The sequence below is a fragment of the Lutra lutra genome, chromosome 2 (assembly GCF_902655055.1).
Source record: "Lutra lutra chromosome 2, mLutLut1.2, whole genome shotgun sequence".
In the NCBI taxonomy this organism is placed as follows: Eukaryota; Metazoa; Chordata; class Mammalia; order Carnivora; family Mustelidae; genus Lutra; species Lutra lutra.
The window spans coordinates 37,369,432-37,388,671 of NC_062279.1; the positions used below are offsets into that span (position 1 = coordinate 37,369,432).

The following is a 19,240-nucleotide window of genomic DNA, read 5'->3' on the forward strand; positions in this document are numbered from 1 at the left end:
ATCAAAAAAATTCCCAACAAACAAGAGTCCAGGACCAGATGGCTTTACAGGCAAAAGATACAAAACATGTAAAGAGGGTTAATATCTATTCTTCTCAAACTATTCAAAAAAATAGAAAAATAGAAAGAAGGAAAACTTCCTACTTCATTCTATGAGACCATAATTGTCCTGATATCAAAACCATATGGGGGGGGGAAGAGAGAACAAAAAGAAAAAAAAAGAAAAAAATTTTAAAAAAGAAAAAAAATTATAGGACAATATATCTGATGAACATGAGGTTAAAATCCTCAACAAAATACTAACAATCCAAATCCAATAATATAGTAAAAAATCATTCACCATGAACACATAGAATTTATTCCTGGGATGCAAGGGCAGTTCAAAATTCACAATCAGTATCACATCAATAAGAGAAAAGGCAAGAACCATATGAGCATTTTAATAGATGCAGAAAAAGCACTGGACAAAGTATAACATCCATTCATAATAAAAACCCTCAAAAAAGTAGATTTATAATAGAAATAAGTCCTATCCCCAGTAATCAGACAACAAAAGGAAATATATAGTATCCAAATTAGTAAGGAAGTAGTCCAAGATGGTGTGGAGGACTTGGAAAACTTGGTTTCACCTGGTCCCAGGAATTCAGCTAGAAAGCTATCAAATTAGTCTGAACTCAACTGGAGACCTAAGAAAGGAATAGCTGCAACTCTATAATAGAAAAGCCACCACTTTCTGCAAGGTAGGAGGTGTGAAGTGAATCCAAGGCAATACATGGGAAGATAAATCATGGGGGAAGAGAGCCTCCATCAGTCAGCTATCAGAAAGTGATGTGGCAATGGAGCTCAAAATCAGAACTTTTAAAAGTCTTCTCCAGATGTCCCTGCCTGAAAGGCACTAAGATGGCAAAGCAGGGTAGAATCCTAGGTGAGACAGCATGGTCTCAGGATCTCCAGAGTTAAGAAAGAACAGGGATGCTTGAGCATGGCAGAGTTCCCTAGGCATCTGAGCTGGAAAGAGAGGTGCAATCAGCAAGTCCAGTAGTGGACACTAGGCTCAGGGTTGCCATAATGCACAAACCACAGCATGATCAGGCTACCACTCTCTCAGCTGGGTCCCAGCAAGGAGAAAAACCAAGCCAAGACACCTCCCCAACCAGGAACACCACATGTGTCTGTTGCAGGAGTCTGTAGGGTTTGGAGACTTGAAGTAGGATCACGTGTCTGAGACAGAAATGCTTGATCACAGGCTGGGTGAGCATGGAGGGTGGACAGAGACCAAGGAGATAGGAGTGATTGATTGCTTATCCATGAAGGGGCACTGAGTAGTTGGGGGTGCAAGCTTTTAGCTCTGAGACTGGAGATTGGGAGGTCACCATTTTCATTCTCATCCTCTAGAGAGGCACTCAAAGCCTTCAGGGAAAAAAAGCCCTAGAGCAACCCAGAGTTACTTATTTAGCCTAAACTCCTGGCAAGGGTGGTGCAGTTCTACCAGGTGCAAAGACATGTGAAAATTAGTGGAACAGGCCTCTTCCCCCAGAAGATCAGCAAGAACATCTTGTTAAGACCAAGTTTGCTGATCACAAATAACTGCAAAACTCCAGTGCTAAGGGAAAATTGTATATAGAATTCATGGTTTTTCTCCCATGATTCTTTAATCTTCCAATTTTAATTTTTTTCTCTTTCCTTTTTCAACCAATTTCTTATTTTATCAACTCATTTTAAAGTCTTTTTTAATTTTTGCCTTTACAATTACACAACTACATTTATCCTTTCACTGTATTTAATTTTATTTTTGTGCATAAAAAAGTTTTTCTTTCTTTGCCATTTTGGGATATAGTTTCTTCTAGCAAACAGACCAAAATATCCCCAGGACATAGTGTACTGTTTTGTTCTGTTCACCTGTTTCTATTCTTTCTTTTTGTTTTTCTTTGCCTTTTATTGTCTTTAATTTCATTTTTATAATTATACTCTATCCTTATATTGTATATAATTTTTTTTTTTTACTGATATGTTTTTCTTTACAGTTTTGGGATCTACTTTTCTATTAAACAGACCAAAATACACACAGGATCCAGCATATTGTTCTGTTCTGTTCCCCTGTCTGATTATATTCTCTCTTTTTTTCCTTTTAATTTTATTTTTCAGTTTCAGGTCTCTTCTGATTTGCTTAGTGTACATTTCTCTGGGTCATTGTCGCCATTTTAGTATTTTGTTCTCACATGCATCTATTCTTGCATCATCTCTCTCTGGGAAGAATGACAAGAAGGAAAAATTCACATCAAAAAGAGAACAAGAGGGAGTAGTGACTGACAGGGACCTAATCAGTGTGGATATAAGTAATATTTCGGAACAAGAGTTCAGGATAACAACTATATTAAAGATGCTAGCTGGGCTTGAAAAAAGCATAGAATACACCAGAGAATCCCTTTCTGGAGAAATAAAAGAAATGAAATCTGATCGAGTTGAAACTAAAAAGGCTAAATGAGATGCAATTAAAAAACTGGAGGCTCTAACTGCTGGGATAAATGAGCCAGAAGAGAGAATTAGTGATATAGAAGACAAAATGATTAAGACTAAAGAAGCTGAGAAAAAGAGAGATAAAACAACTACTGGATCATGAGGTGAGAATTTGAGAGATAAGTCATACCATAAAGTGAAACAATATTAGAATAATTGGTATCCCAGAAGAAGAGGAAAGAGAAGGTGTATATAGCAGCAAATTATAGTGGAGAATTTCACTAATCTGAGGAAGGAAACAGGCATTCAATTCCAGGGGACACAGAGACACTCCCTCAAAACAATAAAAATAGGTCAGTATCTCCATATATAAAAGTGAAACTTGCTAATTTTGGAGACAAAGAGAAAATCCTGAAAGCAGCTCAGGAAAAGAGGTCTGTAACCTACAAGGGTAGAAATATTAGACTGGCAGAAGACCTGTCCACAGAGACCTTGCAGGCCAGAAAGGACTGGCATGATATATTCAGGGTGCTAAATGAGAAAAAATATGCAGTCAAGAATACTTTATCCAATATGGCTGTCATTTAGGGAAGAGGGAGAGATAAAATGATTCCAGGACAAACAGAAAAATAAAATTTGTGATCACTAAAACAGCCCTACAAGAAATATTAAAGGGAATCCGTTAAGGAGAGTCAGAGCCCAAAAGTTAAAAAGAACAGAAAGGAACAGAGACAATATACAGAAAGTCATTTTACAGATAATACCCTAATATACAGATAATGCCCTAAATTCCTATCTTTCAATAGTAACCCTGAATCTAAATGGGCTAAATGCTCCAATCAAAAGACACAGGGTATCAGACTGGATAAAAAAGCAAGATCCATTAATATGTTATCTGCAAGAGACTCATTTTAGACCCAAAGACACCTCCAGATTAAAAGTAAGGGAGTGGAGAACCACTTATCATGTTAATGGGCATCAAAAGAAAGCTGGGGCAGCAATCCTTAAATTGGACAAAGTAGATTTTAAACCAAGGACTGTAATAAGAGATGAGGAAGGACATTATATCATACTAAAAGCATTTATCCAACAAGATCTAATAATCTTAAATATTCATAAGAACAGCCAATTATACAACCAAAACAAAGTGAAAGAAATATATTGATAATAATACAGTAATAATAGAGGACATTAACACCCCACTCATAGCAATGGACAAATCATTTAAGCAGATCAGTAAGGAAATAGGGCTTTGAATGACACACTGGACCAGATGGACTTCACAGACATATTCAGAGTATTCCATCCTAAAGCAACAGAATACACATTTTTCTCAAGTGCACATGGAACATTCTCCAAAATAGATCACATACTGGGTCACAAGCCAGGTCTCAACCAGTACCAAAAGATGGGGATCATTCCCTGCATATTTTCAGACCACAGTGTTTTGAAACTTGAACTCATCCACAAGAGGAAAATTGGAACAAACTCAAATACATGGAGGATAAAGAGCATCCTACTAAAGAATGAATGAGTCAACCAGGGAGTGAAAGAATTTTTAAAAATTATGAAAGCAAATGAAAATGAAAACACAAGTGTTCAAAACCACTAAGTTGCAGTGAAGGCAGTCCTAAGAGGGAAGTATATAGCAATATAAGCTTTTCTTAAGAAACAAGAAAGGTCTCAAATACACAACCATACACCTTAAAGGAGCTGAAGAAAGAACAGGAAAGAAAGCCTAAACCCAGAAGAAGAGAATTATTAAAGATTGGAGCAGAAATAATGAAATAGAAACCAAAAAACAGAAGAACCGATCAATGAAACAGATCTGGTTCTTTGAAAAAATTAATAACATTGATAAACTCCTCACCAGATTTATCCAAAAGAAAAGAGAAAGGACACAAATAAAATTATGAATGAAGGAGATCTCACAATGAACAACAAAGAAATACAATTATATGAACATATTATGAGCAACTATATGCCAACAAATTAGACAATCTAGAAGAAATGGATGTTTTATAAACTACCAAAACTGAAACAAGAAGAAATAGAAAACCTGAACAGACCCATAACCAGCAAGGAAACTGAAGCAGTAATAAAAAAATCTTCCCCCCAAAAAAACCAAGAGTCCAGGATCAGATGGTCTCCCAGCAGAATTCTATCAAACATTTAAAATGTTGAGGGCCAGAAGGCTTCCCAAAGGAATTCTATCAAACATTTAAAGAAGAATTATACCTAATACCAGCTGTTTCAAAAAGTAGAGATGGAAGGAAAACTTCCAAACTCTTCCTATGAGACCAGCATTACCTTAATCCCCAAATCAGAAAAGACCTCACAAAAAAAGAAAATTATAGACCAATATATCTCATGAACATGGATGCAAAAATTCTCAACAAGATACTAGCCAATAGGATCCAACAGTACATTAAAAGCATTAGTCACCATGACCGAGTGGGATTTATTTCTGGGATTCAAGGGTAGTTCAACATCCACAAATCAATCAATGTTATACACTATATTAAGGAAAGAAAGTGCAAGAACTATATGATCCTCTCAGTAGATACAGAAAAAGCATTTGGCAAACTACATCCTTTCTTGATCAAAACTCTTCACAGCATAAGAAATAACACACCTCAATATCATAAAAGCCACATACAAAAAACCCACAGGAAATATCATTCTCAATGGAAAAGAAAAAGCAAACAAACTGAGAGCATTCTCCCTAGGGTCAAGAACACGGCAAGGATGTCCCCTGTCACCAGTGTTGTTCAACATAGTACTACTAGAAGTCTTAACCTCAGCCAGCAGATAACAGGAAGAAATAAAAGGCATCCAAATTGGCAAAGAAGTCAAACTCTCACTCTTTGCAGATGACATGATACTCTATATGGAGAACCCAAAAGACTCTAGGAAAAAATTTCTAGACGTGATACAGGAAGTCAGGAACAATGCTAAGCAAAATAAGTCAATCTTAGAAAGACAAATATCACATGATTTCACTCACATGTGGAATTGAAGGCACAAAACAAACAGAGGGGAAAAAAGGAGAGAAATGCAAACCAAGAAACAGACTCTTAACTCTAGAGAACAAACCAATGGTTACCAGATAATGGTTACCAGATAGGTGGGGGATGGATAAAATAGGTGAAGGGGATTAAACAGTACACATATCATGATGAGCACTGAGTAATGTATAGAATTGTTATATTACTGAAGTTTACACCTGAAGCTAATATAATTCTGTATGCTAACTTTACAGGGAAAAAATATAAGACAAAATAATGAAAATGAACCCCAGAAAAAAAGTACAACTATTACATTTTCCAAATAAGTCTGCACACTGTTTATCTGTATCTTGGCATATTCCATTATAGCAATAGGCAGTCTTATTATTGCATGGTTCTAAATCAGCAGATTTCGTATCAGGTACACAAAATTCACTTTTTCCATCACAAAATTCTGGAAAATCACATGGATCTTTGCTTTCCCGACATACAGTTCCTCTTACAGATATCTGTGGGACAAAGAAAAACAATTAGTTTTGTAAGGTAGGAAACCAAAACTATAAAACAACTTACACAAGAACAAAGTATTTCTGTCATTTCCATTAATATTATATTTGGCTTATTTGTAATTTTCTTATAAGTTGTTGGGTCATGAAGAACTACATTCAGGTATTGCCTCAGGTATGACCAAGAAGAATTCATATGCCCAAATAATCTGGAATTGGTATTGGATAACTGGATGGATCTTGAGTGGAGATTGAAACAATACAGTGAAGGCAAAGATAAGAAAGGAGTTGAAAAAAATCTAAGAATATCTTCTGAATTCTGAAGTCAACTGTGTATGAATCAAGTATTTAAAGTTATATATTTGAAAGATATGAAAAAAGAAGTAAAAAAAAAAATAAGTGAATACACAATAGCAGAAAAAAAATCATGAAAGAAAATACGATAGTAATTTGAAAGCTTACCAGGCAAGTTTCTCTATCACAGCACGGTCCAGTGCCACAATCTGCAAATTCAGTCAGAGTACAATCTGCAGGATTACAGCATTTTTGAAATCCTCTGCAATGCTAAAAGTAAATGTAATTAAGTTTAATAATAAGAATTCTCAATCAAATAAGTCATTTTATTTATTGTCAAAATGTACTATAGTATGTCTCTTAGTTAATTACAATCACAGTATGAACATTACTTCTGTGTTTATTTTTAACACCATTTCATTTAAAATATAGTTCCAGTATGGGAAAAAAGACAGTAATGAAATTATCTATGATTCTATGCTGAAGAAACTGAACTGCTAAAAATTTAATGTAATTTGTCAACCTTCTTTGTGTTCATAAACAGATGCACTATAAGTTTAAAAGTATTTTTTCCATTTACTATAAGTACTTTTTCACCTCATCATATTGAGATTATATAAAATAAATAAAAATAAAATTTATGAATGTGACAAAATAGAGGTTTCTAAATTATAACATTTTTTATTCAATGAAAATTTTATTTTTATTTTTATCTCCAAGATTTTATATTAAAGATTAACTCTAGCAGTAAGTAGATCATAGAGTATAAAACTATTAAAGACTACAACATACTCTTATTTCCTTCTTTCTATATATTTATTAAGTGCAAGAGTGATGTTTCACAAGACTGATAGTAACATTTAAAAATTAGTAAAGCGATAGGTGTTATAGGTAAAAATAACTAAGTGCTTACATCTGTTTCAATTTTATTATTTTCATTACTAATGTGCTATAAATTTTTAAAAATGCACATTCTGGTTTATTTTATATTTCTATGCATATATTTCTGTCAAATCATTCTGTTTATTTCCTTTATTTGTAAGCACTTTTATAGTAATTATATTAATCCCTGGCCACCAATATATGCTTGCTATATTTTATAATTTGTCATTGACAACTGACTTTTGGTGCATTTTGGTTTTTTTTTGTTTGTTTGTTTGGGTAAATTTTTGATATTGTGAGAGTGTGAGATAGTAGACCTATCTAAGAACTCTGAGAACTATCATATTCTTGGGGTTTGTTCTTGAGTTTATGAATAGAAGTTTCTTCCACTCTAACCCCAGGAAATATGTGAGTCTTCGTATGTGTGTAAAATGTGTCATACATACTATGTATGTATTTATTTATTTTTTGTTGAATGGTTTGAGTAGTGTGTTGTGAAAGAAACTATAATGATAGGGGGGTGGGAGGTTGGGGGCACCAGGTGGTGGGTATTGTAGAGGGCACGGATTGCATGGAGCACTGGGTGTGGTGCAAAAATAATGAATACTGTTATGCTGAAAAAAATAAAAAAATTAAAAAAAAATTAAGAAACTATAATGATGTATCTCTTTGCCAAAACAGAAGTTTATCAGTTGCTTTTATAGAATAATAATTTATTCATGAACTTTTGTAATACCTGGATTGTTATATAAATATCCTATATAAAATTAGATACAATGTCAATGTCTTCAATTGCATTAACTGCATATACTAAAGTATATTTTAAAATGTTATTATTGGGTGCCTGGATGGCTCAGTCAGTTAAACGTCTGCTTTTGGCTCAGGTCCTCTGATCCCAGGGTCCTGGGATAGAGTCCCTGCATTGGGATACCCTGCTTAGTGGGGACCCTGCTTTTCCTTCTGCTTCTGCCTACCACTCTCCCTGCTTGAGCTCTCTCTCTATGTCAAATACATAAATAAATTTTAAAATGTTATTATTGTATAAGTTTTAATATTTACAAGAGTCAGATATTTTTGTTTCATTATGAGAAAGAATGTATTATGCTTCATAATATAAAGATTTTAATAAAACTTATCAAAAGTATTTAGTAAAGACAGAAGATTGAACACACACTAAATATTAATGTTGGGGGGGTGGACAAAAATCAATGACATGAAAAGGGAAAGCCTCCTAAAGCTAGAATCAAAAAGAGAGCCTATAGTGAAGAGCATTTTTTGACACTACTCAGTGTATAATGGAAAGCTACAATAAACGTTGGGCTTAGAAATTGATGTTCAATGAATTGTGGTTTAAAAATGGAATCCCACAATGGGACCAAACGTGAGAACTTTTTAAAATAGGTTAACTGTTAGGGAGTCTGGGTGTCTCAATTAATTAAACTGCCACCTTCAGCTCAGGGAATAATCCCAGATCCCTGGGACTGAGCTCCACATCAGGCACCCTGCTCTGCAGGAAGCCTGCTTTTCCTTCTCCCATGCTTGTGCTCTCTAGCTCTCTATTTATTTTTCAAATAAATAAATACAAATCTCTAAAAAAAATAGGTAACTGTGGTATGTCATTGAGAAATTAGAGAAATCAAAAGGATATAATTTTTAGTTCTAGATATCCAAACTTTTATAAAATGTCTCTTCAGTATTTAATATCATAATTTTTGTTTCTCTGTTAATTTTGATATATGTTGAAAAGTACTGAAATGATTTCCTACTTCTGGAATAAACTGCAAAAGTATATTCTTTTTTCATATATTCACTGGGATTATTTGATCACTTTAATTTAGACATTTTGTGGGTATTTTCCAAAATATGAATCATTCAAAGAAATCTTAAACTGGCAATCAGAGGAATCAACTTTCATGATTTAATTCTGTTTCTAATTACCTGCAAAGGACACTGGAAATAGATTTTTTAAAAAGATACACAATTTATGATAACATTCAGAAATATGAAATATTTAGGTTTTAATTTAATTAGAGATATCTAAATAAATAGAATATACCATGTTCATAGTTTGAAAATCACATTAAGAATACATTAATTCCCCGCAAATTCATATATAGATCCAAAAGAGTTCCAATTAAAATTTCACAAAGTTTTTTTTTATTTTTCGGGGGATATGAGTAGAAATGGAAAAGTTGATTCCAAATTTTACACAGAAATGCAAAGACCTAAAATCACCAAATCTATCTTCAGAAAAAGGTACAAAATATGAAAGACACAATTTACCTAATTTTGTGAATCAGAGTAAGAAGGGCTGGTATCAATGTAAGGCTAGATATATGGATCAATAAAACACAAAGTAGGGTGCCTGGGTGGCTCAGTGCGTTAAGCCGCTGCCTTCGGCTCAGGTCATGATCTCAGGGTCCTGGGATCGAGTCCCGCATCGGGGGGCTCTCTGCTCAGCAGGGAGCCTGCTTCCCTTCCTCTCTCTCTGCCTGCCTCTCTGCCTACTTGTGATCTCTGTCTGTCAAGTAAATAAATAAAATCTTTAAAAAACACACACACAAAGTATGTGAACTGTTTTTCAATAAAGGTAGCATGGTAATTCAATGGGAAAGGGTAGTTTTCCAACAAATAGGGCTAGAGATTTTAAAGATATACATATAGAGAAAAAATATGCCCTAATACTTAAACAACAAAAGTTACTCAAAATGTATCATAGGCATACACATCAAAGATAAAATCAGTAAACTTCTAGAAGAAAACTTACGAGAAAGTTTCACAACTTGGAACTGATAGGACACAAAGTACAAATCATGCCACATACTGGGAGAAAATCTGACAAAGGATTTGCATATAGCTTATATTAAGAATTTCTATAACTATATAATAAAAAATCCATCAAACTATGCAAAATACATGAACATTCAAAAAGTAGACAAAGACATATGAATGTCACACAATCACATGAGACACTGTCTAGTATGATTAGTTATCAGAGAAATATGAATTAAAACTGCAGTGAAATACAAGCATACATTGAAATTACCAAAATGTAAGAGACTAACAGTAACAAAAGTTGCTAAGAATAAGGAAAAACTGTCACTCTCATACACAGGTGGTTGGAATGTAAAATATTACAAGAATTTAAAAATGTGGAGTGATGCTTTGTTACAAATTTAGTAGTACAATTAACATATGACCCAGCAATTCTATTCCTAAAAATAGGGAAAAAAGACATGTTCTTTAGAAGCAATTTCATAAGACTTGAAACCAAAGCAACCTAAATGTTCATTAATAATAGCATGAATAAACAATGTTATATTCATACAAAGAAATACTACTCCACAATAAATATCAATGAACTATAGATATGTTCAATCACGCAAACTGAATATCAAAAATATAGGCAAAAAAATCTAGAGTCAGAAAGGATCTAAAATCTATGATTCATTCATTGAAGTTCAGTAGTGGGCAAAAATAATGTGTTGTGACTGGATTAGAAGTTTCAGATACTGATGGGATTGACTCCTCCATGTCAATGGAGTTATGGGAGAACTGTCTGTGGTAATGTAAATATTCTAATACTTCTTTTATCCACATCTAATTAAGTATAACATAAGTCAAATTAAAAAACAAAACTCAGCAAGCCAGAAGGAAAATATAAATAAATATAATGAAGACTTCCTAGACATATCCTAAACCTTTGTCTGAAACAAAAGAAAGGCAAAGTCACAATGCCTATAAAGACAAATGGATTCTATGGATATTCTGGCCAGTTGTGGAGGGAGCTAACTTGGTTGCTGAAGTTTTCAGTGATAATGAGATTCCTGATGAATTCGATCAGTGGGGTTGGTGGTTTTCTAATATTAAGGAAAGCTTATTGTGGTGGTGTTTTACTCACCTGCTCCATCAAAAAAGTAAAACTACTTTCCTTCTGCCAGTAGCCATAACTATAGATAGAAAAATCCCTGGTGATCAAGAGCAGTTAGTCACTGTAACATTTACTGAGATATGTTCTTAATATATGAGAAAGGGAAGAAATTAGAGATATATTTAGGCAAAAGCCTAATGAAATCCTAAAACATAGGCTCATCTGACTAACATATGAGGGATCAGTGCATGTTTTTCTAGATTTGAAGATAGGAAGTCACTTGGTCACTTAAGAAGCAACCTCATGCTCTAAGCATCATTGGTCAGTGACCACTCTGGTTAATGATGTAGACATTGAGGAAGAGAATGTAAAGACTTATTGCAGTTTATTTCAGTAGGTCTTGTTAAAAGACAAACTGAGCAAAAATCAATTTAAATTGGCCAGCATCCAGTCTAGCCAAAGAAGGATCTGAGAAGCTATACAAAATAAAAGACTTTTACAGGCAGAAGGGAGCAGGAACCAGGAAGTTATACTGGCAAAAGGCATGTTTGTTATTGCAAAGTTATATTCCTTTAGGGGATATCAGGGATCTATCAGGGAGTAACTAGTACTGATCAGGTGATTCCTGACTGGCTGGTTTAAGACTCTATTCTGGGAGAGTTAAAACCAATTAAGTCTTGGCTTGGTCAACATGGGGCTTACACCAACTAACTCCTTCGTGGGCCTTTGTTTTTAACAGTCTTTACAGCTATAATAAAACAATGGCCTATTCAAGATAAATTCCTTTTTTTAAATTTTTTTTAATTTTTATTTTTTTATAAACATATATTTTTATCCCCAGGAGTACAGGTCTGTGACTTGTCAGGTTTACACACTTCACAGCACTCACCATAGCACATACCCTCCCCAATGTCCATAACTCCACCCCCCCAAGCCCCCTCCCCCCATCAATCCTCAGTTTGTTTTGTGAGATTAAGATTCACTTATGGTTTGTCTCCCTCCCAATCCCATCTTGTTTCATTTACTCTTCTCCTACCCCCTCAACCCCCCATGTTGCATCGCCTCTCCCTCACATCAGGGAGATCATATGATACTTGTCTTTCTCCGATTGACTTACTTCGTTAAGCATGATACCCTCTAGTTCCATCCACGTCATTGCAAATGGCAAGATTTCATTAATTTTGATGGCTGCATAATATTCCATTGTGTATATATACCACCTCTTCTTTATCCATTCAACTGTTGATGGACATCTAGGTTCTTTCCATAGTTTGGCTATTGTAGACATTGCTGCTATAAACATTCGGGTGCATGTGCCCCTTCAGACCACTATGTTTGTATCTTTAGGGTAAATACCCAGCAGTGCAATTGCTGGGTCATAGGGTAGTTCTATTTTCAACATTTTGAGGAACCTCCATGCTGTTTTCCAGAGTGGTTGCACCAGCTTGCATTCCCACCAACAGTGTAGGAGGGTTCCCCTTTCTCCGCATCCTCGCCAGCATCTGTCATTTCCTGACTTGTTAATTTTAGCCATTGTGACTGGTGTGAGGTGATATCTCATTGTGGTTTTGATTTGTATTTCCCTGATGCCGAGTGATATGGAGCAGTTGTTCATGTGTCTGTTGGCCATCTGGATGTCTTCTTTGCAGAAATGTCTGTTCATGTCTTCTGCCCATTTCTTGATTGGATTACTTTTTCTTTGGGTGTTGAGTTTGATAAGTTCTTTATAGATTTTGGACACTGGCCCTTTATCTGATATGTCATTTGCAAATATCTTCTCCCTTTCTGTCAGTTGTCTTTTGGTTTTGTTCACTGTTTCCTTTGCTGTGCAAAAGCTTTTGATCTTGATAAAATCCCAATAGTTCATTTTTGCCCTTGCTTCCCTTGCCTTTGGCGATGTTCCTAGGAAGATGTTGCTGCAGCTGAGGTCGAAGAGGTTGCTGCCTGTGTTCTCCTCAAGGATTTGGATGGATTCCTTACTCACATTGAGGTCCTTCATCCATTTTGAGTCTAATTTCGTGTGTGGTGTAAGGAAATGATCCAATTTCATTTTTCTGCATGTGGCTATTCAATTTTCCCAATGCCATTTATTGAAGAGGCTGTCTTTTTTCCATTGGACATTCTTTCCTGCTTTGTCGAAGATGAGTTGACCATAGAGTTGAGGGTCTATTTCTGGGCTCTCTATTCTGTTCCATTGATCTATGTGTCTGTTTTTGTGCCAGTACCATGCTGTCTTGATGATGACAGCTTTGTAATAGAGCTTGAAGTCTGGGATTGTGATGCCACCACCTTTGGCTTTCTTTTTCAATATTCCTTTGGCTATTCGAGGTCTTTTCTGGTTCCATATAAATTTTAGGATCATTTGTTCCATTTCTTTGAAAAAAATGGATGGTACTTTGATAGGAATTGCATTAAATGTGTAGATTGCTTTAGGTAGCATAGACATTTTCACAATATTTATTCTTCCAATCCAAGAACATGGAACATTTTTCCATTTCTTTGTGTCTTCCTCAATTTCTTTCATGAGTACTTTCTAGTTTTCTGAGTATAGATTCTTAGCCTCTTTGGTTAGGTTTATTCCTAGGTATCTTATAGTTTCGGGTGTAATTGTAAATGGGATTGACTCCTTAATTTCTCTTTCTTCTGTCTTGTTGTTGGTGTATAGAAATGCAACTGATTTCTGTGCATTGATTTTATATCCTGGCACTTTACTGAATTCCCGTACAAGTTCTAGCAGTTTTGGAGTGGAGTCTTTTGGGTTTTCCACATATAGTATCATATCATCTGCGAAGAGTGATAGTTTGACTTCTTCTTTGCCAATTTGGATGCCTTTAATTTCCTTTTGTTGTCTGATTGCTGAGGCTAGGACTTCTAGTACTATGTTGAATAGCAGTGGTGATAACGGACATCCCTGCCGTGTTCCTGACCTTAGCGGAAAAGCTTTCATTTTTTTCTCCATTGAGAATGATATTTGCGGTGGGTTTTTCATAGATGACTTTGATAATATTGAGGTATGTGCCCTCTATCCCTATACTTTGAAGAGTTTTGATCAGGAAGGGATGCAGTACTTTGTCAAATGCTTTCTCAGCATCTATGGAGTGTATCATATGGTTCTTGTTCTTTCTTTTATTAATGTCTTGTATCACATTGATTGATTTGAGGATATTGAACCAACCTTGCAGCCCTGGAATAAATCCCACTTGGTTGTGGTGAATAATCCTTTAATGTACTGTTGAATCCTATTGGCTAGTATTTTGGTGAGAATTTTCGCATCTGTGTTCATCAAGGATATTGGTCTGTAGTTCTCTTTTGATGGGATCCTTGTCTGGTTTTGGGATCAAGGTGATGCTGGCCTCATAAAATGAGTGTGGAAGTTTTCCTTCCATTTGTATTTTTTGGAACAGTTTCAGGAGAATAGGAATTAGTTCTTCTTTAAATGTTTGGTAGAATTCCCCTGGTAAGCCGTCTGGCCCTGGGCTTTTGTTTGTTTGGAAATTTTTGATGACTGTTTCAATCTCCTTACTGGTTATGGGTCTGTTCAGGCTTTCTCTTTCTTCCTGGTTCAGTTGTGGTAGTTTATATGTCTCTAGGAATGCATCCCATTTCTTCCAGATTGTCAAATTTGTTGGCGTAGAGTTGCTCATAGTATGTTCTTATAATTGTCTGTTATTTCTTTGGTGTTCGTTGTGATCTCTCCTCTTTCATTCATGATTTTATTTATTTGGGTCCTTTCTCTTTTCTTTTGAGAAGTCTGGCCAGAGGTTTATTGATCTTATTAATTCTTTCACAGAACCAGCTCCTAGTTTCGTTGATTTGTTCTATGGTTTTTTTGGTTTCTATTTCATTGATTTCTGCTCTGATCTTTATGATTTCTCTTCTCCTGCTGGGTTTAGGGTTTCTTTCTTGTTCTTTCTCCAGCTCCTTTAGGTGTAGGGTTAGGTTGTGTACCTGAGACCTTTCTTGTTTATTGAGAAAGGCTTGTACCGCCATATATTTTCCTCTCAGGACTGCCTTTCTTGTGTCCCACAGATTTTGAACCGTTGTGTTTTCATTATCATTTGTTTCCATGAATTTTTTCAATTCTTCTTTAATTTCCTGGTTGACCCATTCATTCTTTAGAAGGATGCTGTTTAGTCTCCATGTATTTGGGTTCTTTCCAAATTTCCTCTTGTGATTGAGTTCTAGCTTCAGAGCATTATGGTCTGAAAATATGTAGGGAATGATCCCAATCTTTTGATACCGGTTGAGACCTGATTTAGGACTGAGGATGTGATCTATTCTGGAGAATGTTCCATGTGCACTAGAGAAGAATGTATATTCTGTTGCTTTGGTATGAAATGTTCTGAATATATCTGTGATGTCCATCTGGTCCAGTGTGTCATTTAAGGCCTTTATTTCCTTGTTGATCTTTTGCTTGGATGATCTGTCCATTTCAGTGAGGGGAGTGTTAAAGTCCCCTATGATTATTGTATTATTGTTGATGTGTTTCTTTGATTTTGTTATTAATTGGTTTATATAGTTGTCTGCTCCCACGTTAGGGGCATAGATATTGAAAATTGTTAGATCTTCTTGTTGGACAGATCCTTTGAGTATGATATAGTGTCCTTCCTCATCTCTTATTATAGTCTTTGGCTTAAAATCTAATTGATCTGATATAAGGATTGCCACTCCTGCTTTCTTCTGATGTCCATTAGCATGGTAAATTCTTTTCCACCCCCTCACCTTAAATCTGGAAGTGTCTTCGGGTTTAAAATGAGTTTCTTGTAGGCAACATATAGATGGGTTTTGTTTTTTTATCCATTCTGATACCCTTTGTCTTTTGATTGGGGCATTTAGCCCATTAACATTCAGGGTAAGTATTGAGAGATATGAATTTAGTGCCATTGTATTGCCTGTAAGGTGACTGTTATTGTATATTGTCTCTGTTTCTTTCTGATCTACTACTTTTAGGGTCTCTCTTTGCTTAGAGGACCCCTTTCAGTATTTCCTGTAGAGCTGGTTTGGTATTTGCAAATTCTTTCAGTTTTTGTTTGTCCTGGAAGCTTTTAATCTCTCCTTCTATTTTCAATGATAGCCTAGCTGGATATAGTATTCTTGGCTGCATGTTCTTCTCATTTAGTACTCTGAATATATCATGCCAGCTCTTTCTGGCCTGCCTGGTCTCTGTGGATAAGTCTGCTGCCAATCTAATATTTTTACCATTGTACATTACAGACTTCTTTTCCCGGGCTGCTTTCAGGATCTTCTCTTTGTCACTAAGACTTGTAAATTTTACTATTAGGTGACGGGGTGTGGACCTATTCTTATTGATCTTGAGGGGGCTTCTCTGAACCTCCTGGATTTTGATGCTTGTTCCCTTTGCCATATTGGGGAAATTCTCTCCAATAATTCTCTCCAATATACCTTCTGCTCCCCTCTCTGTTTCCTCTTCTTCTGGAATCCCAATTATTCTAATGTTGTTTCGTCTTATGGTGTCACTTATCTCTCAAATTCTCCCCTCGTGGTCCAGTAGCTCTTTGTCCCTCTTTTGCTCAGCTACTTTATTCTCTGTCATTTGGTCTTCTGTATCACTTCTTTCTTTTGCCTCATTTATCCTAGCAGTGAGAGCCTCCATTTTTTATTGCACCTCATTAACAGCTTTTTTTATTTCAACTTGGTTAGATTTTAGTTCTTTTATTTCTCCAGAAAGGGCTTTTATATCTCCCGAGAGGGTTTCTCTAATATCTTCCATGCCTTTTTCGAGCCCGGCTAGAACCTTGAGAATCGTCATTCTGAACTCTAGATCTGACATATTACCAATGTCTGTATTAATTAGGTCCCTAGCCTTTGGTACTGCCTCTTGTTCTTTTTTTTGTGGTGATTTTTTCTGCCTTGTCATTTTGTCCAGATAAGAGTATATGAAGGAGCAAGTAAAATACTAAAAGGGTGGCAACAACCCCAGGAAATATGCTTTAACCAAATCAGAAGAGATCCCAAACCGTGAGGGGAGTGAAAGGGGGATAAAAAGAGGTTCAGAAAGAAAAAGAAAAAAAAAAAGAAACAATTAAAAAAAAGAAAACGAAAAAAGAAAAAATAGAATAAAGAAAAAATATATATATATTAGATAAGCTAGTTAAAAAACGTTAAAAAAGAAAAGGGTAAAAGTTAAAAAAAAATTGACAGAAGAAGAGAAAAAAAATTGAAAAAGAAAAAAATTAAATTAACTGCAAGGCTAAAGAATCATGGAGAGAAAGCCATGAGTTCAGTGCTTTGCTTTCTTCTCCTCTGGAATTCTGCTGCTCTCCTTGGTATTGATACTGTACTCCTTGGTAGGTGAACTTGGTCCTGGCTGGATTTCTTGTTGATCTTCTGGGGGAGGGGCCTGTTGTAGTGATTCTCAAGTGTCTTTGCCCCAGGCGGAATTGCACCGCCCTTACCAGGGGCCGGGCTGAGTAATCCGCTCGGGTTTGCTTTTGGGAGCTTTTGTTCCCTGAGCTTCCCGGAGGACGGGAATGAAGATGGCAGCCTCCCAGTCTCTGGCCCAGAGGAGCCGAGAGCCCGGGGCCCCACTCTCAGTGCGCCCTCAGAGAACAGCACCCAATTACTCCTGTCATCCTGGCCTCTGGCCGTGCTCTGAGCTGACCGAGCCTGCCACCGGTTCAAGGTAACCCTGAGCTTAGAGCTCACTCCTCGGCTCTGTCTCTGTAGCCGGCTTCCCCATTCTATAATACCTGCAAGCTCTGCGACACTCAGACAACCCCCGATCCTTCTGTGACCCTGTGGGACCTGAGGCCACCCTGACCCCACATGGGGTTCACCCCAGTTAAGCCTCTGGAGCGATGTCCCTCAGCGGAACAGACTTTTAAAAGTCCTGATTTTGTGCTCCATTGCTCCGCCGCTTGCCAGGAGCCAGCCCCTCCACCTGCGGTCTATCTTCCCGTCGCTTTGGATTCACTTCTCTGCCAGTCCTACCTTTCAGAAAGTGGTTGATTTTCTGTTTCTAGAATAGCTGTTCTTCTTCTCTTTGATCTCCCATTGGATTTGTAGGTGTTTGCAATCTTTAGATAAGCTATCTAGCTGATCTCCTGCTACCTGAAGTAGTCTCAGCCTGCTACTTCTCTGCCATCTTGACCCCCCCCCCCAAGATAAATTCCTGTTTTCCAATAGATGCCCTTAAAATCCAGTGGGGTAAGCAACCATTTTCTTTGGTTCACTGTGACTCCATCCTACGTTTTTAATGAAGACTAAGAGTGTCCAGGTGATGAAATAGGCATGCAAGGCAAATCAATCAGTTCACACAAACAGTGCAACCAGGCTACCAGAAAAAATTGAATCTCCTCTTGTGTCCCAGGAACAATCTCTGAAAAACCATTCAGGAACTGGGCAATAAAATACTCTGAATAAACACTTTTGTAAAAGGTAGACAAAATTCCCTGCAAGCCAAGAGCCAGAAAAAGAAGCCAACCAATAGTTTCAGTCTGAGTCATTAGGCCATGATGATCCGGATATTATGCCAGAGAAAATCTAATGAGGAATCTGATGGTCTGTTCTTGGGAGAAATTCTTTCTCACTACTGGGCAATAGAAGATCATCTTCAGAAAGATGAAAGGTATGCTTTTTAAAAAAATATCTATTTATTTATTTTAGAGAGAGAGAGAGAGAGAATCTCTAGCAGGCTCCCCACTGAGCATGGATCTTGACACGGGCCTCCATCCCACAACCCTGAGATCATGACTCAAGCTGAAATCAAGAGTTAGACACTTAATCAACTGAGCCACCCAGGTGTCCTGAAATGTATTCCTAAAAAGAAATCTTAAAAGGTAAGTAGACAACCAAGAGTTAATTAACTCCAGTGGAACACACACTTAAGACAGACAGTATAGTCTTTAAATATGGTAATTTTTTGGGCATCTAGCTGGCTCAGTTGGTGGATAAGGGGTATAGAATATAGATTACCTCCTAATAATGATTTCTCTCAAAATAGGCCAATGTATTGGATCTAGGCTTTCTATGATAGCCAAATCACTGTTCTCTTCAAGAAACTGCAGGCTGCTTGGCAGGAAATAGTTAAAATGAATTCAAGGAATTTGCCTATCAAAAGAAACACAGAATTGACAGTCTTGTATTCATTTCCTATTTGTGCTATAAGAAAAAATTACCATACTCAGTGGCCTAAAACTATGTACATGCATTATTTTATAATTCTGAAGATAAAAGTCCAAAAGGGGTCTTATTGGACTAAAA

The 19,240-nt window shown here is 36.3% G+C and overlaps 1 protein-coding gene across 2 annotated transcripts in view; it reads right to left on the bottom strand.

The window, feature by feature from the left end:
* LOC125092778 (A disintegrin and metallopeptidase domain 3-like) overlaps positions 1–19,240 on the bottom strand; it is a 138,755-nt gene that overhangs the window by 44,223 nt on the left and 75,292 nt on the right. For both annotated transcript variants that reach the window (XM_047717161.1, XM_047717162.1), the window contains 2 exons: positions 6,433–6,534; positions 5,778–5,973 (listed from right to left, as the gene is read on the bottom strand). In XM_047717161.1, coding sequence (XP_047573117.1) covers positions 5,778–5,973; positions 6,433–6,534 — 298 coding nt within the window. The remainder of the gene's footprint in view (positions 1–5,777; positions 5,974–6,432; positions 6,535–19,240) is intronic.